Raw genomic sequence first — 21,738 nt, forward strand, 5'->3', positions numbered from 1 at the left:
CGTCGTGCGGGTCTCTTCCAGGGGGGATGGCTGATGTGAGCTCCAGCGAGGCGTCCACCGCGGACGTGGCGAACAGGTTTGCTCGCAAAGGTGCTCTGAGGCAAAAGAACGTCCACGAAATCAAGAACCACAAGTTCATAGCCAGGTTCTTCAAGCAGCCGACTTTCTGCAGCCACTGCACCGACTTCATCTGGTAAGCCTTCCGTGTCCCACCCCCACCACCCCCCGACCGCTGCCTGTTGCATGTTGGATAACTTCATTAAACTTCAGCCTAACTTTCCCTTCTCTGTCGTGCACACTTCTGTCAGACTTCATGTCCGCCGGAGAGTCTTCAGCGCTCCCTCCGGCTGATTCCGCCCCAGGGATCCCAAACTGTCGGGATTCCTGTCTCAGCAGCTCCATATGGGAGGAGTTCTGCCGTTGTTTATTATCAGTGTGTCCTTGTATATGGTGACTAGTTGCATGGGAGTGAGTAAAGCTTGTGTTTAGATTTGTGGATTGCATTATTTTATATACACTCTGCAATCCGGGAAACTCCCGCTGAGAAGCAGTGATATTAAAGCCGTCACTTTCATTTTTGAGGGACTATGAGGCCCCAGAAAATCCCAGGATCCATGTGTGAGGACACAGTGAATGTAGGTGAACACATCAGTCTTTACATAACACTGAATGATAACAGCTCCTGTGGTTAAAAGTCCACTTTTCTTGTCGTATTCCCTGATCAACACTCTGCAGCTGTGCCTCCTTTTTGGTTTTTACTGGGGGAGAGCGGCTCTTGTGCAGCTGCTGCTGGCTGGATTTCTTGGGTGAAACTCTGCAGTTTACTGGCAGCGTCAGCCCATGTGGAAAAACGCTTCACCTTCTGCAATGAAATGTTTCAACATCATGCACATGGTGTTTAGCTGAAAGGCACTGAAAGTGGGCAGTGACCTGCAGAGGGACAGTGCTGCCTTTATGCTGCAGCTTTTTCCAGGAGTGGCTCATAGAAAGAGAATAGAGTATATTAGTTTCTCATTATTCGCCGATATTTAGACCCACTCTTTCTTTTTTCACATCTCTCCCAGTCTGCGCGTTCAGAGGTCAGTGTTTCGACTTTCAGAAAGTTATCAGGGACTGTTCAGTGTAACCTCCCAGACTTCTGTGTAAGTCTTCAGTTTAGCTTCGGGCATTTGAAATGTTTTGTTGTGCTGTTTCTCCAGTGGAAGTGTGAGAGGAGTAAACCTGGTAGAGCTGCACCCACGTTTCTGCAGGTGGGAGTGTGATCTCAGGACCTTTATTGCTAGTGGCTTCTAACCTCGATAGTTTTGCAGCGTGACCTGTGACCAACCACCTCTCCTTAGCGAAACACAGGCTCAGTGTGTTGTGAAACTCGGAGCCAACAAACTTGTTGTTTTGCTTTAGAAATTAAAATCGAGAGCAGCTTCGTTAACTGATGTTCAGGGAGATGTGAGTTGTGGATTTGATCTTTTTGGTTCAAACAGAGAAACACAAACACATAATATTCTTGAAACCTTGCATACTAAGAAATATACTAAAAACTGACATTAACCTAAAAATATATGCGTGTACTGTATATGCATCATGTGTATACACACTCCTGTACATTGGGTTGTAGATTTGTGTGTGTTTATATGCTTGTAACTATCAAACAGGTAAAAGCAGTTGAACAAAATGGTGAAAAGCATGTGGACGCCTGAACATTATACCCACATGTTACTGTCCAACACCTCAGCCCAGAGTGTCAGTCTGCTGTTACAACAACCTCCACTCATCTAGTAACACTTTCTATAAGAATTCGGAGCTTGGATGCAGGGATTTGCTCCCAAATTTAAATGTATCTCCAAGGCTGGAGGTTAGGGCTCTTTGCTGCTCATTAAAGTTCCTCCATACCAAGCTCACAAAAGCATTTCATCATGGATGAGGCTTTGTGCACAGAGGCATTACTGTCATGCTGAATGTCACTGTAGACTGACTCTGAAGATTTCACTAAGAACTAAGAGAGCGTGGCCCAAACTGTGAGAAATACACAGGTGTCCACATACTTCAGGTCATAAAGTCAAGTTAAAAGTTGTGCTTTTTAAATATTTATTTTATTGTTTTGTTTGGGGAAGATGATATTAAATGCTACCAGCAAAATATAAAAGTTTAAAAGCTTCACAGCCCTCCTGTTATGCAACACGCTGTCCCTGGAGTTAACAAACGTATCTGTGTATGAATGAATGGATTTACTGTGTGCATGTGTGGATATGGGAGAGAGAGAGAGAGAGAGAGAGAGAGAGAGAGAGAGAGAGAGAAAACAACAATTTAATTCAGCCTTCTTTTGTTTTCACAGGGGGTTTGGAAAACAAGGATTCCAGTGCCAAGGTAAAACCAAATCTGACTCATTCAAGTATTATGAGAACTGTGTGCCTCTGTGTGTGGCCAGTGGAGTATCTCCTTTGCACCTTTATACTCGACTGTCACATAATCCATCACATTTAGAATCGACCCTTTCGTTTTGTCCCCCATTGTGTTTGATGCTTTTCAGACGCCGGCTCCGTTTCATTTGTACAGCAAACGTAAGAAAAGGACGCTCGATGGCCAGCGTCTGTGAGCGCGTCTGTGGTTACGTCTGATAAACTGTTGTCTTTGAAGAGAATCGTGGATAAATATCGGAGATGAAAACGACAAAATGATGAACGAACTGATCGTGCTGGTCGAAAGGGCGTATTCACCCAACTCATCGTGTCCAAACGTTCATAGCCTTCATTTTCATGCCATCTCGCTCATGATTTGTGTGCTATTTTGCAAACAGGACCTTATTTGTTTACCCGGTGCACACAGGGTAGTGTTATTGTGGTCGTGATGCATCTAAATCATGTGGCCAGAAGGAAATGAGCCCAGAATAACTTTGTCTTTTATGATTTTATGATATAGCCGGCAGTGCAGAGAGAGAGATTTGTTGTTTGTTTCTGTGCTCTAATATTGTGATTACCTGCGACACCACACTCACTTTGGGTTTGTTGCAGGGCATGGTTTTATCCCAGTGATGAATGGAATCAAATGTTATTTAACTGATTATTATCAGTAAAGTGCTTCCTATTAAGTGAAGCTTTGCTCATTAAAAATGGGCCTGTTGAAAGGGGACAGTGTGTGTGTGTGTGTGTTGGGTATTAACTGTGTAAGCTAAAGACAAAGGAATGGCAGGTATTTTGGAGAAAAGGTGGGACAGAAAGTGAGAGAGGAATAAGAGGAGAAGCACGAAGCTCGCGTCGGCTCCCTGATCCCCAACCTCACAGCGAAGGTGGACTTCCGACCAACACGCCATTTTGAGTGTCAGCATGCATCAACTCTCGGAATTCCTCATCTAATGTGGAAACTTCTGGGCTTGCCAAAGTCTGACTCTGGCTGCCAGTGCCCAGGTAACAGTGCAGATGATGTCAAACTCCTGTTTCACTTAGTTATAGACACTTCTATTATTTTTCAGCGTGTGAGTCATGGTATATACAGTACATGTAGCACTGACGCTTTAAAGTGCGTCGCAGGATTTTGTAGTTGTGTGCAAAGACCAAAAGGGAAAGTCTCTGGTTTATATTCCAAGAACACTGAATTAAAGGTGCCTTGTGTAGTTTTTTTCGACACTGTGTCTGTATCCTTGAGGTCTAAAAAATTTGTTTCCTCATAAAACATTTGCAGAGCCAATGGTTTTAAGATTTTTAATCCTGCGTTGTTGACATTCATGTTTGCTTGCTTGCAGTTTACTTCTCTGCTTCCTCAATTGGTGCTTTGTTAACTTTATTGGCTCGTTACAGCCACCAGCTGTTTATGAGTGGATCAGCTCCGCCTGCATCTGCATACAAACAAACCAAACTCATAGAAACGTGGCTACATAGCGCTGCTATTGGTCCAAAACTCCACAAGGCACCTTTAATGTCAGCATATCAAACATTTTGCATTTAACATTTCTTGCATTCTTATCATTTCTGGTTCAATGGAAATGGAAAAGAGAGTTGGATTTTAAAGTATGTTGCTCCTGACTTGAAATTCTCAACATAGTTTTGATCAGACAAAGACTTTTGTTTATGTCATGTGGGAAAATGTGATGAAAGAGATTTTACTTAATTGGAAACACTTGATGGATATCTACCTAGGCGGTTGTTCTGTGGACAGTCTGTCTCTGTTGGAGACTTAAAGATAAACAGTTTTCCATGCGACGTGTTTGATCTCAGTGATTCAGACGCTCTTCTCTTGAGAGTGTGGTATAGAGGTCTTTGTTACTCACCATATCAATACATTTAGACGGTTCATAGTGTCTGGTGTGTCTGTAGGGGCCTTTAGTCTGTTAAATGTTTGCGTTCTGTACAGGAGCGTGCATATTAACCTATGTCTGCATGTACCTCCAACAACCCAACACCCACTCTTCTCTGTGATCTCCTCTCCACAGTGGCGAGATGCAGCCTCCTCTCAGTCTTCTAGTATTTGCTCCTACTTGGGTGAAACCAGGCTCAGCAATGAGTCAGTCCAAGGTGTCGCAGTGTTGACAGCTTAACATGTTTTTGCACAACCTGACATTATCAACAGCGTGTCCGCCAACCCCCCTCCTCTGCTTTCACAGCAAGTTGTCATTTTCATCCTGCCTCATTGTTTCTGTCAGAGCTTTTGATACAGGAGATGATAAATGGAATGATTACAAGGACGTCAGAGACTGCACTCGGGCAGAAAGGAGCTCTTCAACAAGCTTTTTTCTTTTGCGTCAAGCACTGAGGCCGTTCACCAAACTCAAAAACCAGCCACTTATTTTTCTTCCACCGTAAATCCATGCCTGGACCTGTTAAATAAATAATGTCCGCCTTATCAAGATGAAGGTGATTGGTTCCACTGCAGCTATTCAAAGAGAGAAAGGTCCGCACTTTATAATACAGTATCTGTTTAGCTATCAATTATTAAACCTCAGCTTCTATAAAATGGGGGTCAGGCCCTCCAGCAGAGACAGCGAGCCTCGCAGTCAATACTCAAAAATGACAAAGTGATAAACTGGAGAGTGGCATTTCTGTAACAAGAGTGACATTTAATTTTCAGCCCTGCAAGTGACCCTTTTCCGAGAATAGGGTGGGATGAGCAGTGTTACGACACAAGTGTTGTTTATAGTGTTGTGAGCTGGAAGTTGTGTTTTAAATCAAAATTAAATGTCATATTTCTAAGCTCATTCAATGTGTTTATGTTTGTATGATTTTACTAAATTTATAATTTCAAACTAATAATTTATGGCCAAAGTGATGAGTCAATAAATTGATTAGTTGATTCACAGAAATTAATCTGCAACTGTTTTGATAAATGAAGATTAATGTAAGTGATTTCTTTGAAAGTAAAAAAGCCAAAATTGAATTGGCTTCAGCTTCATGGATGTGAATGTTTGCTGGTTATCTTTTCTTTCTATAAGAAATTTAATGACACTGGGTGGGTTGGAAGATCAGTTTGAATATGTCATTTTCAGCTCTGGGAAATTGCAATTTTGGTTATATGCCGACAATTTATAGAGGGAATAATAACTCAGTTAATCCATGAAGTAATTGGAAGATTAAAAAAAAAAAAAAAAAAATCTAACCACTCTCAACATGACACTTGCAGTGAAATATTAGAGCAAAGTTAATGCTGAGGAGAGTTAATGTTGTGGAAACAAACAAGCCTATCAGTAACCACCTTTCTAGATGGTATCTGCGTTGTGAACGATCTGTCTGTCGTCTCCTGGCTACTTTCTTTCTGGAGTCATGTTACAAGGCCCTGGCTGGCTGCCGCTGGTTGTGCAGCAGGGTATCTCAAATCACCATTTAGTTGACATTGTAATACAGCTGGGCAATTTGTACCCATGTCACTCAGCAGATTGACTATTCAGATCTTGTTCAGCGCACCAGGTCTGGCTTTGGGTTGGGATTTCTCATTTAGCCTTCGTCTCTTGAATTTCTGAGTTATCAGGGGTTTAAATTCGAGAGTGTTATCCTGGTCCATGACCTGGTTCACCCTCATCCAGATAAAGATATTCATAGTTAGCCAGAGTCTTTCATTGAGCAGCCTGCCTTAAGCGTTTTGGGGTCAAGTGCGTCCTTCAGCGACCCCCACTGAAAGAAGTGCTAGTGTAATATTCAGTCCTTCCCCCCAGCTTTTCTAGCCAGTGCAGCATTTCTGCCATAAAATGTCTTTTCTGACAGGATGCAGTTGTTATCACGAGCCTATTGTGCCCTGCCACTGGAAACTAAAAACACAAAGCCATTAGTAGAGCATGCAGTCCCACAGTATTGATCCTTTATCAGATTTTATTAATAACAAGCTTTTAGTCCATCAGACCCAGCTAATGCTCACTCTTGTCTCTTTTGACAGATATGAAGCAGGAAATTGTTACTTAGACGCTAAAACTTTGGCCCACAGAGACTTTTTCCTCTGGGCAAAATGGCACTGATTTGAAAATCATTTCAAAAATAATCCCTTTTCACTGACTGTAATTTAAAAATGTCTGGGGTAGATTCCTCATAGATTAAAAGAAATAAACAAAAAGGCTTCACAAAATATTGTTCTTGGTACTCCAGGAAAAAAAAAGTGTACTCCAGTGTCTTTGTGACTTATTCACTGCTCCACGCGCTCCGTGTATCACGGATCATCTGTGCAGTGTTGACCTGTTGATTTGTGAACTCTGATGTGGTTCATGTATTGGCAGGCTATAGACCACTGGATTTCACCTGAGGGTTTCCAATGTTCCCTGATGCACAGGATACAACAATTAATGAGTTTTCTGTTGTCTCCCAAAAAACTGTTGATGTCCAGCCACACAAGTTAGGTGAGAGTATTCATATCAATGGGGATGAATCTCCTGTAGTGGCCTGCCAGCCATCGTTAATTGGTATATGATTGTGTTTGTGTAATGAGGAAATAACAGCAAAGCGTCTGTAGACTATGAACCTGACAGGATGTATTGTGGGAACCCTGAACAACCTGTTGAATCAAACTTTGATACTGTCAAACAAATAATAATAACTAAGTGTTTTCTTCTGTCGAATTCCATCGATGCACGGTGGCTTTGTTAACCTTGTCCTGTTCAGTGTTTGCACAGTGCTCAGATATCCATGTGCACATCCACCACTTTGTCATCACAATAAGGCCTCTGTTGACAGTCTGTGGAAAGGTAAGCTCCCACAGTGTCCATGGTCAATTGTTCTACTTCTTCTTGTTTCATTTTTCCTTTTTTCTTCTTGCTCAAACAGGACATGATCCTTAGCCACTGTTTTCTGGTTCTGTGTTTGAGCTCCACATCTTGAAGTGGGATTAGAAACCTGGTTATAATGCTCAAGGTTCAGCAGCAGTGCAGTATGAGTGGTAGCCACAAAGAAAAGGCAGACGCAATATCTAAACTCGGGCCTGGATTCCTTATAAATTGCAGGGTTCAAATGTTTATTAATGGCCGCAGGTTGCCCAACATGGTCATAAAAATACAGATATCGTGAAGAAGCAGCCAGCGTCTAAGGGCACCACAGTTCCTTTGCTGTTGTGTGGCAGATTTATGCTTCATGCAGACAATGATACATTGACTCATACTTTTATTTCTCCAGGGGGCCTGTAATGAACTCCATCTTTTCATGAGAGACATGAGAGTTTATTACAATTTCAACCTCAGGTAGCAAAGAAATAAACCAAGCTTTTACAGTGAAATGACAGGGAAACAGCATATATCTGCAGTGTAGCAGTCTAGCAGATATTTAGGGTTCAGAACCCAAAGGGTTGGAACCTTATTAGGCTTTTTTATTATTATTTGTTGCCTTATGCTGCAGTTCAGATTGCTAGAAACGTGAAACTTTGCCTGATAAAGGCCACGCCCCTCACACCGTAACTCTGTAATTTGACACAAAAGTTCACCCATAATAGATTTTCTGCTAATTTGCATAATGTGAAAAACTCTAAAGTGACATTTGCTTTTTGGATTTTGACTGTATCAACACCAAATTTGGTACGTAGCATTGCAGGAATAAGATCGGCCCAAAACGTGGCGGCCATCGATCAAAAATCTCCATAAAAGGCGTGGCTTAGCAGGAAGTTGCCTGTAACTCAAGCAGTCTCAGAGCAATCGTGACTCAGTTGAGACATCCTGTGCTGTCTCCTCTGTCTGATCTCATCTGACTTTGATATTCAGACTTTGGTATCAAATCCAGCACAGAGGAGCCTGGTGACTGGATAAAGCTCATGAGAGGACTGTTCTTCTCCGGGTTCTGCTAATTCAGTGTGATTGTTATTATTTTGTGCATCTGCAAATTTCAATGTCAAAATTAGTATCCACGGATTTTTTATTTCCAACTTTCTGTTATCAGCTTGTTTGTTTGTGTATATTTAGCCACACATCTATGGGGAAGTGATGCAAACTTAAAACAAAAAGCAAAGAGCCTGGACATCTTTTTTCATTTCTGTAACGTCAGCCATGAAAGGCTGAACCGTTCCATCGTTCGAGCCTGCAAGACATGATTCTGAGAGGAAAAGATTTGCGCCAGAGACATGAAGGCCCTGTCTGCTGTGGTCACGGGATTCTCATTAGCAATCAGCCTCAGTCATGAATGTGAAAACGCCGTGCCTTTGTTCTGTGCCATCGTCTCTGTTCTTTTATTTCTCTGTTGTAAAGCGGCGTACTTAGAACAGAGACACAGATTCGGGGCCAATAGCTTTGATGCTAATCGCTGAATTTTGTAGCTGTGTCACGTGCACTGTCAGCTTTCTGTTTCTTCTCTTTTCATCTCGCTTTTTTTTTTTTTCCCTTACTTGCTTGTCTCTCTGTTCTTTGTCATTCATTGGACTCCCTGCAAGAAAACTGCTCTCTACACTGCCCTCTGCCCTGGGCGGCTTCCCATGGGGGGGGGGGGGGGGGGGGGGGGGGGGTTTCCTGTATGTCCACTTTTCCTTCCCTCTTCCTACGTCACACACACACTCTGACAGATCTAATCCCGTCACCTCGTGCTGGTGAAACAGAGAACGCAGTCAGGTATTTGCGTTGTACTTCTGAACAGTAACGTTGCATTGCCATGCTTCAGTCTCGATACTGTTTGAATGGAGCAGGGCAGGGAAAAGGCATCATGGCGTATGTGATATGTGTGTATGTGTGTGCACGCATTGTGTGTTTATGAGGCAGAGAAGGAAGGGGGCAGAGTTCATCCCAGACTATATTTAGAGTTGCCTCTCGGTCTCCTGAAGAGAAACACTGTTATGCATAGCGTTGGTTCTGTTTATAGGAGGACGCTTGCTCTGTCTTTTTAGATGGCCGCTGTGTGATTACACAAGGCCTTTGTTTGAGGACACACACACGCACACACACACACAAACATTAGTCGAGTTCTGCAGATGTTAGCGACTTGACTAGAGCTATGCTGCACTCAATCTCATTGAGATTTTTAGCTTATTTATTTTCTTGCTCAAATCAATGAAAAATGGTCAGATGAGAGCACCACAAAAGGAACCAGCTGTTAATTTAGAAACTTTAATACTGTTGTTTCAGTTTCTGCACATCTGCATAACATAAATCCATTGCAAACACCATATTTCTGTAATGACAGTATTTCATCCATATGGAATATTTGGAAGATGCTGTTCATTATCTCTTCTTGTGGCAGATATTGGGACACGACATGGACTCACTTACTGACAGACACAGCAGCTATTTTACATAGAAAACAGAGGCACAGTCACAAATCCAGTTCAGTCAGTTCAAAGACAGAGCAGTGGACTGTTCATGAACAAAGACTGCACACAACACATCTAACTGGCCTTTAATAAATGTAGAACATATATTAACTTTTATTATTACTTTCTAATTTCACAGAATTCAGTATGAAAGACATTAGTATAACAAAAACCACTGTTACCATCTTCAAGTGCCTGTAGCTGAACATGTGATTTCACACAGCAGTCAGCAGCAGTCTACTACCGCATGTAAAAAAAGTGGTGTATTAGGAATTTCAGGCTGCAGATTGACTTCGATTTGCATTTTGACCTAAGCCATAAAACACAGTGAATGTGTATCCTGATATCCAGTCTGTTAAACACCAGCGTCAATCAACGAGATCTCTATACAAATATTGGTTTGGTCCTCTTCCTCATTACAGTTGAACAAGTCTGTCATGCACATTGACAGAGACTTGGACCTTGTAGAAAATATAATTGGTACCAGTGGGGTTGACACCTTTTAAATTGTACACTGTGATCCTGCAGTGTGACCTGTGCACTGCTCCCTGGTGCCTGTGAAGGGACACAGGGAGACGTGGCCTCTCAGACACTGACCATAATAACTAATGCTGCTCCAGCGAATCCCCAGCATTAAAACAGCTTAGTCCTAAAGCCTCCCCAGCCGTAAAAGGCTCACCACTCTGAATTCATGTTCATCATAGAAAGTAGTTAAAACAACTTCTAGCTATTACTTCCTGTTATTTTTGGTCCACACTGCTGTCTTTTTCTTCCAGTGAGCACGAAAAACAGTGACACATTAATGGGACAGCGGCTTACTCACTGGTGCTGATATCAATGAAGACATATTAGGCCACAAGTTCTGGAGGCAGAGAGCTCACCAACAGCTTATCAGACCAAAACGAATGGCAACGAAAACGCTTAAAGGCACAAAGCTTCTCAAAAACCTCATTAACAAGGTGCCGCTCATTTTTGTCTGGCTGGTCAGTGGACCGTAATAACCTGCCCTGAGAAATAGCAGCATTAGCTTACAACTAATATATCAATCTAAAGTGGTTTTAAACAGTGTTCTGTGTTTCTTATATGTCCTTTATTAAGGTGTCAGGCCACTTCAAGCCTGAAGAAGAGCTTCAGTGGGCCTTGATTGACACTAGTGGGGGGGGTGCAGCACCATTCTTCCAAAAAAGAGAGACGGCATAACATCATTTAACCATTTAATCAGTTTTAGCCATTACCGTCATATCCTCTGACAATACTCTGCCATCAACGACAAAAAGATACAGATAATTTAGTTTAATCTCTGTGCACTGTTTGGATGACTGTGCTGTCTTGGGAACGCTGGGTACTTCAGACTGGCAGCGTTATTGATTTTGATTTTTTATTTATTTATTTTTTTTATGAGCCTGAATTTGTACCAGAGGATTGTATGTTTTGCAAAAGTGTGAATCAAAACACAAATACATGTTAAGGCCTTTGGCTAACAATGTTCGAGTTGTTGTGGTCAACTAGTTTATATTTATTCACTGTCAGCCGTGATGCTTTGAAACAGACACACAGTGGCATCCAAAAGTCTGAGACTGCTGCAGTACATATATTCCTGAGTAGGCACGTTTTATCATTGAGCCACAGCTGAATGAAGCCTTGAAGATAACTTTCAAATGTGAACTGGAGGTTCTGGCTGGCAGCTCGGTCCCGATCAGAAGTAAACTGTATGGCCATTTTGGACTTCCCTGAAAGTCTCTCGTCTCTCTTCCTGTTTCTCGACAATCAATTCAGACCAGCTGCATTACGATTAGACTAATCCATCATAGAGCTCTGCATTATTTATCACCTGAATTCCCACCATGCAATTGCTGAAAATGTCGTGTTGTGTTCAAAATGTGCCCCAGTAGTTCTAATGTGTTTGCCACAATATAAGCTGGTGTTTAATGCTGCTGTTTATCATATTTGTCAGCCGAGAGGGAGCGTGTTAGAATAAGTGAATCCCAGTGTGTACAGAATGAGCGTTCATTATAAATAATGCTTTGAAATGTATGTGACTGAGCGCTCATCTTCAGTCAAATATGTCAATATTTTAGATGCCGTTGTGACGTTTGTTGCTCTCTCGCTGCGCCGCTTCTCTCTGTGCCTCTGAGTCTGTATTAGATTACCTTCTGGGCTTCCATGGAGACCCGGACGACACGTTGATGCAAATCTGCTTGTCTCTTGGCACAGGACGGCTCCTGCATGGGGGGGAATACATCCGCTGACACCTGCATGTCATGAGATAATAGAGCCCCGTTCAGTTCCTGATTGCATGCTGTCATGATGTAGCCCAAATCTGTTTCACAGTTTGATGAGGGGATTTGAGTGCAGGAAGGGGACTGACTGAGCAGTCCCAGGTGGGATGACGTCCATGAAACTACCTCGGATTGCCCGTTTATTTCAAGGGGCATTCAGTGTGTGAGTTCGATCCTTCTCCTGCTGTGGGCCAAAATGTAGGAAGTAGTGTGCTCCACAGAGGAATACATACATCTGTTCTCACTACAAACTTCAGGTTTTACCATGTTTAAATCTGACTGAATTTGTAAAGTTGAGAACTTTTTCAATTCTTACCTCCTCTGTTGTTCACAGATACAGGAACAACAAAGAGGAAAGATTGTTTTTGTTCAATAATTTCTTTTTTTAAATTACAGGCTTTGCAGTTCTACACAAGAACATTATTGGATATTGGAGAATTTTTTTTTTTGTCTCAATGTCTCCAACCCTTCATGTGCAAGTATTCAGAATGTAGTGTTCTCTAATAAGAATTCATGCACTCATTCATACAATTCTGTTGACATGAGTACCAGTGCCAATAACACTGTGGATTTCACTGTTTTTAAGTGATTGAAAATTGAAGCTGAACCGACTTCAACACAACCAGAGTTGACACAAACAGCTGTTTTCTGTTTTACTGATATAAACCATGTGGAGGATCATTCATCAGCCTCTATTGGATTAGTGTGACATTTCTTGTAAACCAGAATGCAGCAGTACAGTTCGTGACAATGCTGCACTCTCTTACTGTAGCATCAACATTACTCTACTCTTGTTTTAGGCAGATCCCTAATTTTCCTAAATGTGTGTATGAAACTCAGTCCTTTGTTTTTCCATGCTCGGTCTTGTAAAGCAGGATCATGTATGAATGCGTGTTTGTCTGTACTGACGCATTTGGAACACTTTGTGTGGACAGTGTATCCATGTAGAGTCAGGTGTAAAAGAGAAGGCCCCTGCCAGCAGCTTTGTGTCGTGGCATCTGCTCTGTGTTTGCTCTGGGATTTTGAGCTGCTGCAGGAGGAAGCGTGTGGCAGCTCGGCCATAAAGGACTCAGGTTTAGAGCGAGCACATCCAGCATGTTGAGCCAAACTCTCCGAGTCTCAGCTCATAGTGTTTCCCCTTTTGGCTTGCTGAGAATGGTTACAGTTGATATTTATTGTGACCGAGTTAGTTTGACAGGGCTTGAATACAAATGTGTCATATTTATTATGGAAAATTATTTTCAGCTTTTTGTTCCAGCATGTCTTTAGTAATAGACAACCATAAAGCATGTGACGACCGTAAAACAGCCATAAAACATGTGACTCTGTTTATTATCAGTAAGACATGAGTGTTTCCCAGGACTAATATAGAATTGGTTTACTTTATGACTTGCTGTGTTGCAACTGGATTTTGCAACAATACATGTAAAAAAAACAAACCATTATAGTAGATGCTGAGATACTGTTTCTGCACCGACAGCATGTGTCACTTCATGCAACACAGCCACAAACCATTTTGCATTTCCAGTAAGGGGCGGGACTTGTACTGTCGTGTTTTACTGTATGTTGCCTGCTCTACCTACACACACGCAGCAGCCTTGCCGAGTTGTTTGGGTGTTGCTGAAAGGCTTGCAGGGAAGTGTTGGAACATAACACAATCTGAAGGAGATGAGGCGTGCTGTGGGCACGTGGAAACAACAGAATGGACGTGTTACCAAGATAAAGCCAACGTTAGGACACATTGTCCCTGCAGATGCAATGTCCTCTCAGGATGCACCAATTTGTGGTAGTTGGGCTGGATTTGACCCATTAAACTGACCTGTGCAGCAGTCATAATGGTTTTTAAAATCATCCATTTAGATGATTAAAGCCATGGTTATGGTTTCAATGTTAATGGTAATGTTGATGGTAATGTTTTGAGGGGCAGGATGGTATCATAGGTGCTTAATGTGAGCTTAACGAATGGCAGCTTTTACTTGATTGAAACGCTCATTCATCCTGTTTTTGTTTTTTTTTGTGAATGGAACCACCTGTTGTTCTGCCATTTGCTCGTAGGAAGTGTGCCCGCTCACTGGGATTAACTTTTGGGCTGGATGTGAGCAGCAGGTAACAATCCTTCCCTGCACCTCTGAATCGATGCTGTAACATCGACAAGTCACAAATCCCACATCTGTCTCTATGCAAAGTGGGCCTCTGGGCTGGCTGCTGTGTCCTTAAGCTGGATTGTCTGCCTTGCCATTTATTGCAGACCTCATGTTGGCCTCTGCAGTTAAATAAAACCTTCAGTTTTAGCTTGCTGTTTCACATCAGTGGCTGGTGATCTTCAGAGATCCCCAGAGGTCAGCGTCTCAGCACCAGGCGCTCTCAGGATCCATCGATCGGTGTTTCTCTTCCATATCGTCGTGGCTCCACAGCTGCAAGTTGATTAGAATTGACCTCTTAATTAATGGCATCTATCTCATCAGCGTTAAAAGTCAGGCTTCACATAACGACATGAGGAAAATTGAAGCGGGGGATTCCCTCTTCTGCTGCAGAAAATAAGAAGCAGCATTGTGGTGGAGTGTGGGTGTGGAAAACAGAAGGAGCAAAGGCTGAGACAAAAACTGAATTAGTTCATATCAAATAAAGGGTTTCCTGTATATTCAATCGATGGGTGGGGTGAATTGTTCATGTATGAGCAAGCTGGTGTGCATATCTGAGGAGTGAATGGGCGTACAGCCTCCCATACTTTTCCCCTTAATATGGTGAAGCCAAATTGGATCACATGACTCCCCACTGCCTCTGCTCTCTTCCCTCCTGCTTCTCATGTCTTTGAAATTTGATCCTGGCAGCTGCACAGTTGTGGAGTGGTAATGGATTTTTCACCCTCAACACAGTCTGAAAACCTGTTGAAATGTTTCTGTTGTCCGTTCTTGCCTCTTTTTTTATGGTTGCTTTTCTGAGCTTTCGAAAGAAGAACTTGTGTAAGCTGGTGTCTCTGGAGCTTTTTGCAATAATCAGCTACTACAATTGACAAGGAGGAGGCAGCGACCCAAACAAATTCCTATACCAGCTTCTTTTGTCACATCCTTGGGGAATTTGTGAATGAGATGAAACTGGGAAATAGATCTTTTCCCGAGTGCCTTCCTCTTTATATCAGGTGTTTCTCTTGATTGACAGACACTAGCCTTTTTATGTTTCTCTCCTGTAGATCAACCGACAACCAGCCCAGCCCCCCCCCCGTCACTGCACTGCACCACAGCAAAAGTGCAAGATCGCTGCCATGCGTTGCAGTGAAGGTGGATTACAGAGTAGTGAATAATCCTGATGAGGATAACTTTCTATCAGCAGTAGTCACAGCTGCATGTGAGCTGCTAAGCCTGTGTGATCAAATGCACAGTATGTTGTTCCATTCTGCTGTATTAGTTTGCTCCAGTTTACAAAAACAAATGCAAAGAGATGTACAAAGACTGACACACATAAACACACGCGTACATGCAGATTGGTTTTAAGCCTGTATGTCAACATCTGCTCCCTGAGAGCTGTGAGCATATGGCCTGGTTTGTAATTGTTTTATTATTTCACTTTTCTTGTGCTTTCTACTTCCCCTCTTTTTGTCATACATTTTTTTTTGTTTATTTTCTATTTTTTCTTTGCTTCTGACGTGGTTTCATTTCATTTAATCTCACGTATGTGCGTAAGAAACACTGAACAACACGCATTATTGTGTACCGTACAGGAGGACATCCTGGAAAAGTGGCATGTAACAATACACATTTGAATTTGCATTCTGCATAAGAAACAATGCTCTACAGGAGACATATATGTGTGTGTTCACAGTTGAGAGATGGACAGCACACTGGTGATATTCTCCTGTCTCGTACTTTGTGATGGAAGTATTACTTAACCATTCTGAGGGCGAAATAACAAGCTCATTCCATCATTCTCATGCCTTGGACACAGTGAAATGGAAATTTGCATGAAAGCAGCAGTGAGGTCTGGGTGAGTTTCACTTAGCACACTGAACCCCTTCCCACCTGCGCTTAAAAAAAGAATCGGGAAACTTTCAGTTTCGCTTTCAGGCCAAAAATGTTGCATTTGAAGAGAATCCATGCTCCACACTGACAGAGAGAAAGCCAATTGAGACGTATTTTTAGCTCAGGAAGTGATTACTGTATTTTAGAGGAAGGCTTTCTTTCTTTCTTTCTTTCTTTCTTTCTTGCTTTCTTTCTTTCTTTCTTTCTAACATGTCAGGTTCTCAGGCTGACACCTTGTAGCCCTACAGTAACTCAATGATGATCCACAGGAATTCATGAATGAATTCATGAAGCGATGTGGTGTAGATATTAAATTGCAGCTTTGTTGGAGAACTCCAATAATTATAAGTCAATAACACTTACGCAGTGGAACAAACAGCTGTTGTTTCCAGATCACCCAATGCTTCAGCCATGCTTTGTGTTGGAGCTGATGCAGACCAGGTACCTTTCTGTGCCTCCGCTCTAAGCCCCTATGGGCAGCTGGTAAGATGAGGATGGCAACTCTGTTTTCTCTTTCAGCTAATGACTGTTAAGCCCTTTATTTACAGCTGGCAGACTTTTCCCTGTCTGTATGTTTATCTCTCTGTCATTGTGTTTATACGGAGCACGTATAGAGCTCTGTGATTCAGAGGTAACACGAGCGTGGAGATCATAACAAGGCTCCTGCTAATGCTTCCGGCTGAGCGAACAATTGAATTTCTCAGGCTCTCGACCGTCGTCATTATGGTTGTGACGTGTCCTCACAGACGCTTTGTGATGTTGTGGGGGTGAACAGTTTCCCTGCCCCAGACTATACACTGCAGCTGGCACTGCCTGTGTAAGTGCTCTATGTTCTGACGCCCTGCTTTTATGTCATTATAACCAAACATTTTAAACACCAAACGATTCCCCGGTGTAAAGTAAAAGCAACAGATTCGTGCTTTAATTTTATTTGGGACCCGTCTGGGAAAACATCCAGGAAAATAGGAAAGGCCAGTTATTACCTCACCACCAGAATACAGCAACACAAAGCTGCGGACAATGTAAAGTTAGTTCAACTGACAATTACATACAATAGTTTGAGCATATCTTACATATGATATGATGATAATACTCAGTACTGTTACTATTCCTCTTCTTAACACTGGAGCATTATTTGGCCAGTTGCAGAAGGTGGTGCATTGTATAATCCTGGAGGAATAGTGTCTTCTAGAGCTTTTTAAAACTGGAACTTTATCTGGAAGCTTATGTTAACATTAACATTAACATTAAAGACATTACGGCCCGAAATATTCTGCTGTGAAATCAAAATAATCTCTGTATTAATTCTGTCTTCATTCAATCTAAATAGCACTGTACAACATTTATGTCTTTGAAGGAAGATGTCATGACAAGTCTTCTGGACAAGGACAGGTTATATAAAACCAGATATACAGTGATTCAGTTTGTCCTATTGTCCCGCTCCCATTCGTAACTGTATTTTCAATCTCTGTTGTGTCCCTGACCACTGAAACTCACTTCTACTTTCCCTTCCCCATGTCTGTGGTCTTGAGCTCCCCTTTGTGTCTCTATGTCTGTGATGATGTTTATTCTTTCTGAACAAGAGAAGGAGTTTGTGGGAGGTAAAAGGCCACAGCAGATGTGTGAAAATATGTTGTGAAGTTTCCATTTCCACATCCACGTCACTGTAATTTCATTGATGAGAACAGCTATTTTCTACAGAAAAAAATGTTCTCATTTCACTTGCAGATCAGCGAACATCAGTAGCATTCAGAAATGGAAGAATGAACTGTTTTAACTCTGACTGGCCTGAATTTACCCCTTGCCGGCTATTACTGAGGGAATAATGCACACTGGTAAAAATACATGGATTCAACTTGATAAAGGGTGTACCTTCCAGAGGTGCACGCCACTTTGGGTACGGATCAGAATGCTTTTAAAACCGAGAGGGTTTGGTTAATCCATGGGGAGGTGCAGCACTGAACATTACCAAGGATTAGAGAGAGGTATTACTGTCTGACTGCATTAGAGGTGTATTAGATAGCTCCATGATGGAGCACAGACTAATGCACCAGGCTCTGAATTACAGCGTAATCTGCATTTAATTGCCCCGAGTTTTGTTGTGATAATGGTATTATCTAATGGAAGAGCTCTGGAAGGGTTTGTACGAGGAACAAAAGGCAGGGGAAATGGGAAGGACTGAGTTGCCTTTCCAGATGTGGGACTCTCACTTCATGATGATTACACAGGCTGGTGAACGGGTGAGATGTTTTTTGACCTTAGTCACACAAAGATCCCTCTGATTACAACAGAAATGCTTTTCTACGGTGGAAATGTCAAGAATGTGAAAACAGGAATTTTGAATTCAATACATTTGACTCACATTGTAGAGCAATGGAAATGAAATCGATTGTTTTGGAAGTGGTCCTCTGTGGGTGCGTAAATTGCCAGCCTTCCAGCTATTGTCAAATGACATACACCCAACTAATAAAATAAAAAGTAACACCATGGGTCATGTTAAATTGCATAAATCCCTCTGGCAGGTTGTACCTTGTGATGACTCTTAAATTAAAGCCATTTTACAGAGCACAAACAAAGGGTGATAGAAAAACAACGAAGGCCTCATTTGTGGTACTTCCGGTCAGTTTTTAGGATCTGAGAGCTCCTTGTTTGCCTTTTGAACATGATCTAGTGTCTTCACACAATAGGAGATGTGTGTGACTACTAACGCACATACAAAAGCGCACACACTTGTATCTCTATCTGTTGGGGCTGTTGCCGCAGTAGCAGCGTTCAACACTAACTATTGATTTACTCAGTGGCTCTCTGGGTTGTCAGTGAAAAGGCAGCCAACACACGATCTGATTATCCCCCCTGTGTTCCCCAGTGTCATGTTAACCTTTTTGTCATCAGTATCTGAAAGAAAAGGGATGCCTTGTACCTGCTGTCTCTTATTACTGGCTCTTGTGGCTACAGAAAATACTTCCTGATCCATACATGCTCTCGAGGCGTGAAATTGTAGCAGTGTTTGGCTGTCGGAATGAAACAATATTGTATTAACTTTGGGTTCTTTGGACGTATAATGTGTCAGAGACTCTACTAAGTCCTCACAATCGAGTGGCTCCAGGACTCGAATCTGCTGGGTCTGTTACACAAAGTCAGCCTCTCCGTGTGTGGACATGAAAATATGTGAGTGGTTTTTCACAAGTGGTATTTACCCAATTTGATGTGGGCCATGCTGTTAACCGACCCAAGATGGAAAATACCAAGCTTGAATGTCACAGGCGGAGAAACTAGATTGTTAACTGAAATGCTGAGATTGATCACTTCTTCAGTTTATCCAGTGAGGGATCAATGCACATATTGGTGGTAGCATTGATGAACTGCCAATAAGCTGCAGACTTTAAATGGAAGGAGCAGCTGGTGGGTTGAGGCTCTCTGGCAGCTCAAACCACAGACAATATCTGTGTGATTAGTGGCAGAATGTTTGACATACTCAGAATAAAAGTTGAATTTGAACAAGTAATACTGCAGAAAAAAAATGTTTCCATTGATCCAAAGATCCAAGGGCTGAACAGACTTTGCACTCACTGAAAAACAATGAACCTTCTACCTTGAAGTTTCACAGCCTGAAGAAACTGTGATGTAGCATTTCTTTCATAGTTTGTCGGGGGTTGACAGTTAATTACTAAATCACAGGATGCATTTACTGACATTTTCAAAGTGCAAACTGAAGCACATGCAGAGCTGATAACATTTCTAAACTCTGACAGTTGGGGAACCTTTGCTTGATCGAAAACATGACAGAAGTGTTCATCCTTTGCTTTTTGTCTTGGAAACCTTCCTGAACACCTCCGTTGCTTTTGTAAGTTTCACCTAAGTATTAAGTTTTCACACTGCTGACAAATTTGAAGGCACATAGAACAATGGTACAGTTAATGAGTAATACGCAAGTTAATGATTTACACATCTAGAGCAGAAATCATGAAGCCTTAATGGGGCACTGAGGGATTTTCATCCAGTCGGAGTTAACGCTTACTTGACATCTTTGCCTTTGATCTGACACAGATGGAGGAAACCTGCAAAACTGATGAACAAAAAATCTTAATAATTAAGTGAAACAACATAAGAATGTGACATACTTCTCCTTGCACCTTTTTATTGTGTTGAAATTGTTAATCCTGCCACACTCTGTAGAAAAGCATTTTTCAATCCTTTTCCAAAATGTTCTCTTTGTTCCTTTAATAGATAATCTAAATGCCTAGTTAATCCTGCCACAGATTGCAAAGTGCTTTATAATCCACTTGAACAAAGACAAAATGAGACGTAAGTGACTTTAAGCTTGTGTAGTAATGTAAACATAAATCAACAATGGTTTTTCTCGACAGAAATGTGGCGTTTGTTGGGGTCAAAAAGTGACCCAGCTGTTAAAACAGTATCAACATGCAGCTCATCTCTAATGCTACTCTGGCATCTGTGAAAGTGCAGAAAGGATTTTAGAGGTAAATGGCAAAAATAATCATGTTCTCTCCATGTTCTGTCCCGACTTTTCAACGAACTGGAGGGGTTCAACTAATTCAATGAATTCAACTTAAAACCTCTTTGTTCTTTTAGTTGTTTTTTTTTTTGGTGGTTCACAAAACATGGTTGGCTAAGACAGAAATTGTCTGTCAACATTCATATACCGCTTATCCTCATAAGGTCACAGGGGGGCTGCAGCCAATCCCAGCTGACATTAGGTGAGGGCAGGGTCAATCCTGGACAAACAACCATTCACACTCACATTCACACCAACCCTGGCAAGAGAGTCACCAATTAACCTAACGTGCATGTCTTTGGATTGTGAGAGGAAGCCAGAGTACCCGGGGGGAACCCACGCAAGCTCCACACAAAAAGCCCCCATACCCTGGGTTTAAACCCAGAACCTTCTCACTGTGAGGCGACAGTGCAAAGAGTCTGTCAACAGCAATCCATTAAAAACTTATAGGATGTCAGGAGAATGGAAAAAAGGTGATGATGAAGATGATGATGGCTGCTGAAACTGTGTGAAACAAAGGGGAGTTGACACTGTGTCACACTGTAGTTAGATAGTTAGTCTGCATGTCACTTCCACACCAACCACCACTGCAGACGTTTCTTCCAAACAGCAGCATCACCATCCTCGATGCAACCGTTCACCCAGACCGACCCTGAAGTTTGTCCGAACATTTATTAACTGTGGATGAGTCCAGCATCCATTAAAATGCCCCAGAATGTGTCTCTGTGCCCTCAAAAGGAAACAGTGGTGAAGTCTTTTTTGGAATGAGTACAAATTTCAAACCACCAACAGGAAACTAGTCCAACACAAAAGAGTTCATCTGTTGAGGGAAATATTCTCGATGTCCGAAAGGTCTAGGTCTAGACTGATGTGATCTCCTTGTCCTGTTGACGTGGCACAAAACTTAAAAACACAATGGAAAAATGATTCCAGTGAAGGTATTTTGTGTAATCATGGCAAATAAAACATTTATCTTGGCAGTGATTTCTTATGATTCCATAGGATTTATCTTTCACTTTAACTGTTTTTTTTTTTAACTCCCTCTCGGAGAAGATGGATCACTGTTTCACCTCTGGAACCCGTCGGATGACCCTGAATCATAAAGCATTAGCTTCTGTTTATGGGTGAGACAAGAACGCTTGTTGTTGTCCACACTGTGAGTCAGCACTTGATAGTTGCCCTTTAGGAATGAGTCATTGTGGATGTACGCTGTGAGGGGAAAAAGGTGTTAGAGCTGTTT

The 21,738-nt window shown here is 42.0% G+C and overlaps 1 protein-coding gene across 2 annotated transcripts in view; it reads left to right on the top strand.

The window, feature by feature from the left end:
• Window positions 1–26: 26 nt before the first annotated feature.
• The window catches only part of prkcaa (protein kinase C, alpha, a), a 130,095-nt gene continuing 108,383 nt past the window's right edge, over window positions 27–21,738 (top strand). For both annotated transcript variants that reach the window (XM_071504825.1, XM_071504826.1), the window contains exons 1-2: window positions 27–193; window positions 2,333–2,364. In XM_071504825.1, coding sequence (XP_071360926.1) covers window positions 27–193; window positions 2,333–2,364 — 199 coding nt within the window. The remainder of the gene's footprint in view (window positions 194–2,332; window positions 2,365–21,738) is intronic.

Source organism: Trachinotus anak, unplaced genomic scaffold, assembly GCF_046630095.1.
Source record: "Trachinotus anak isolate AG129_WGS33_773 ecotype Australia unplaced genomic scaffold, CSIRO_AGI_Tana_v1 ptg000019l, whole genome shotgun sequence".
Lineage (NCBI taxonomy): Eukaryota > Metazoa > Chordata > Actinopteri > Carangiformes > Carangidae > Trachinotus > Trachinotus anak.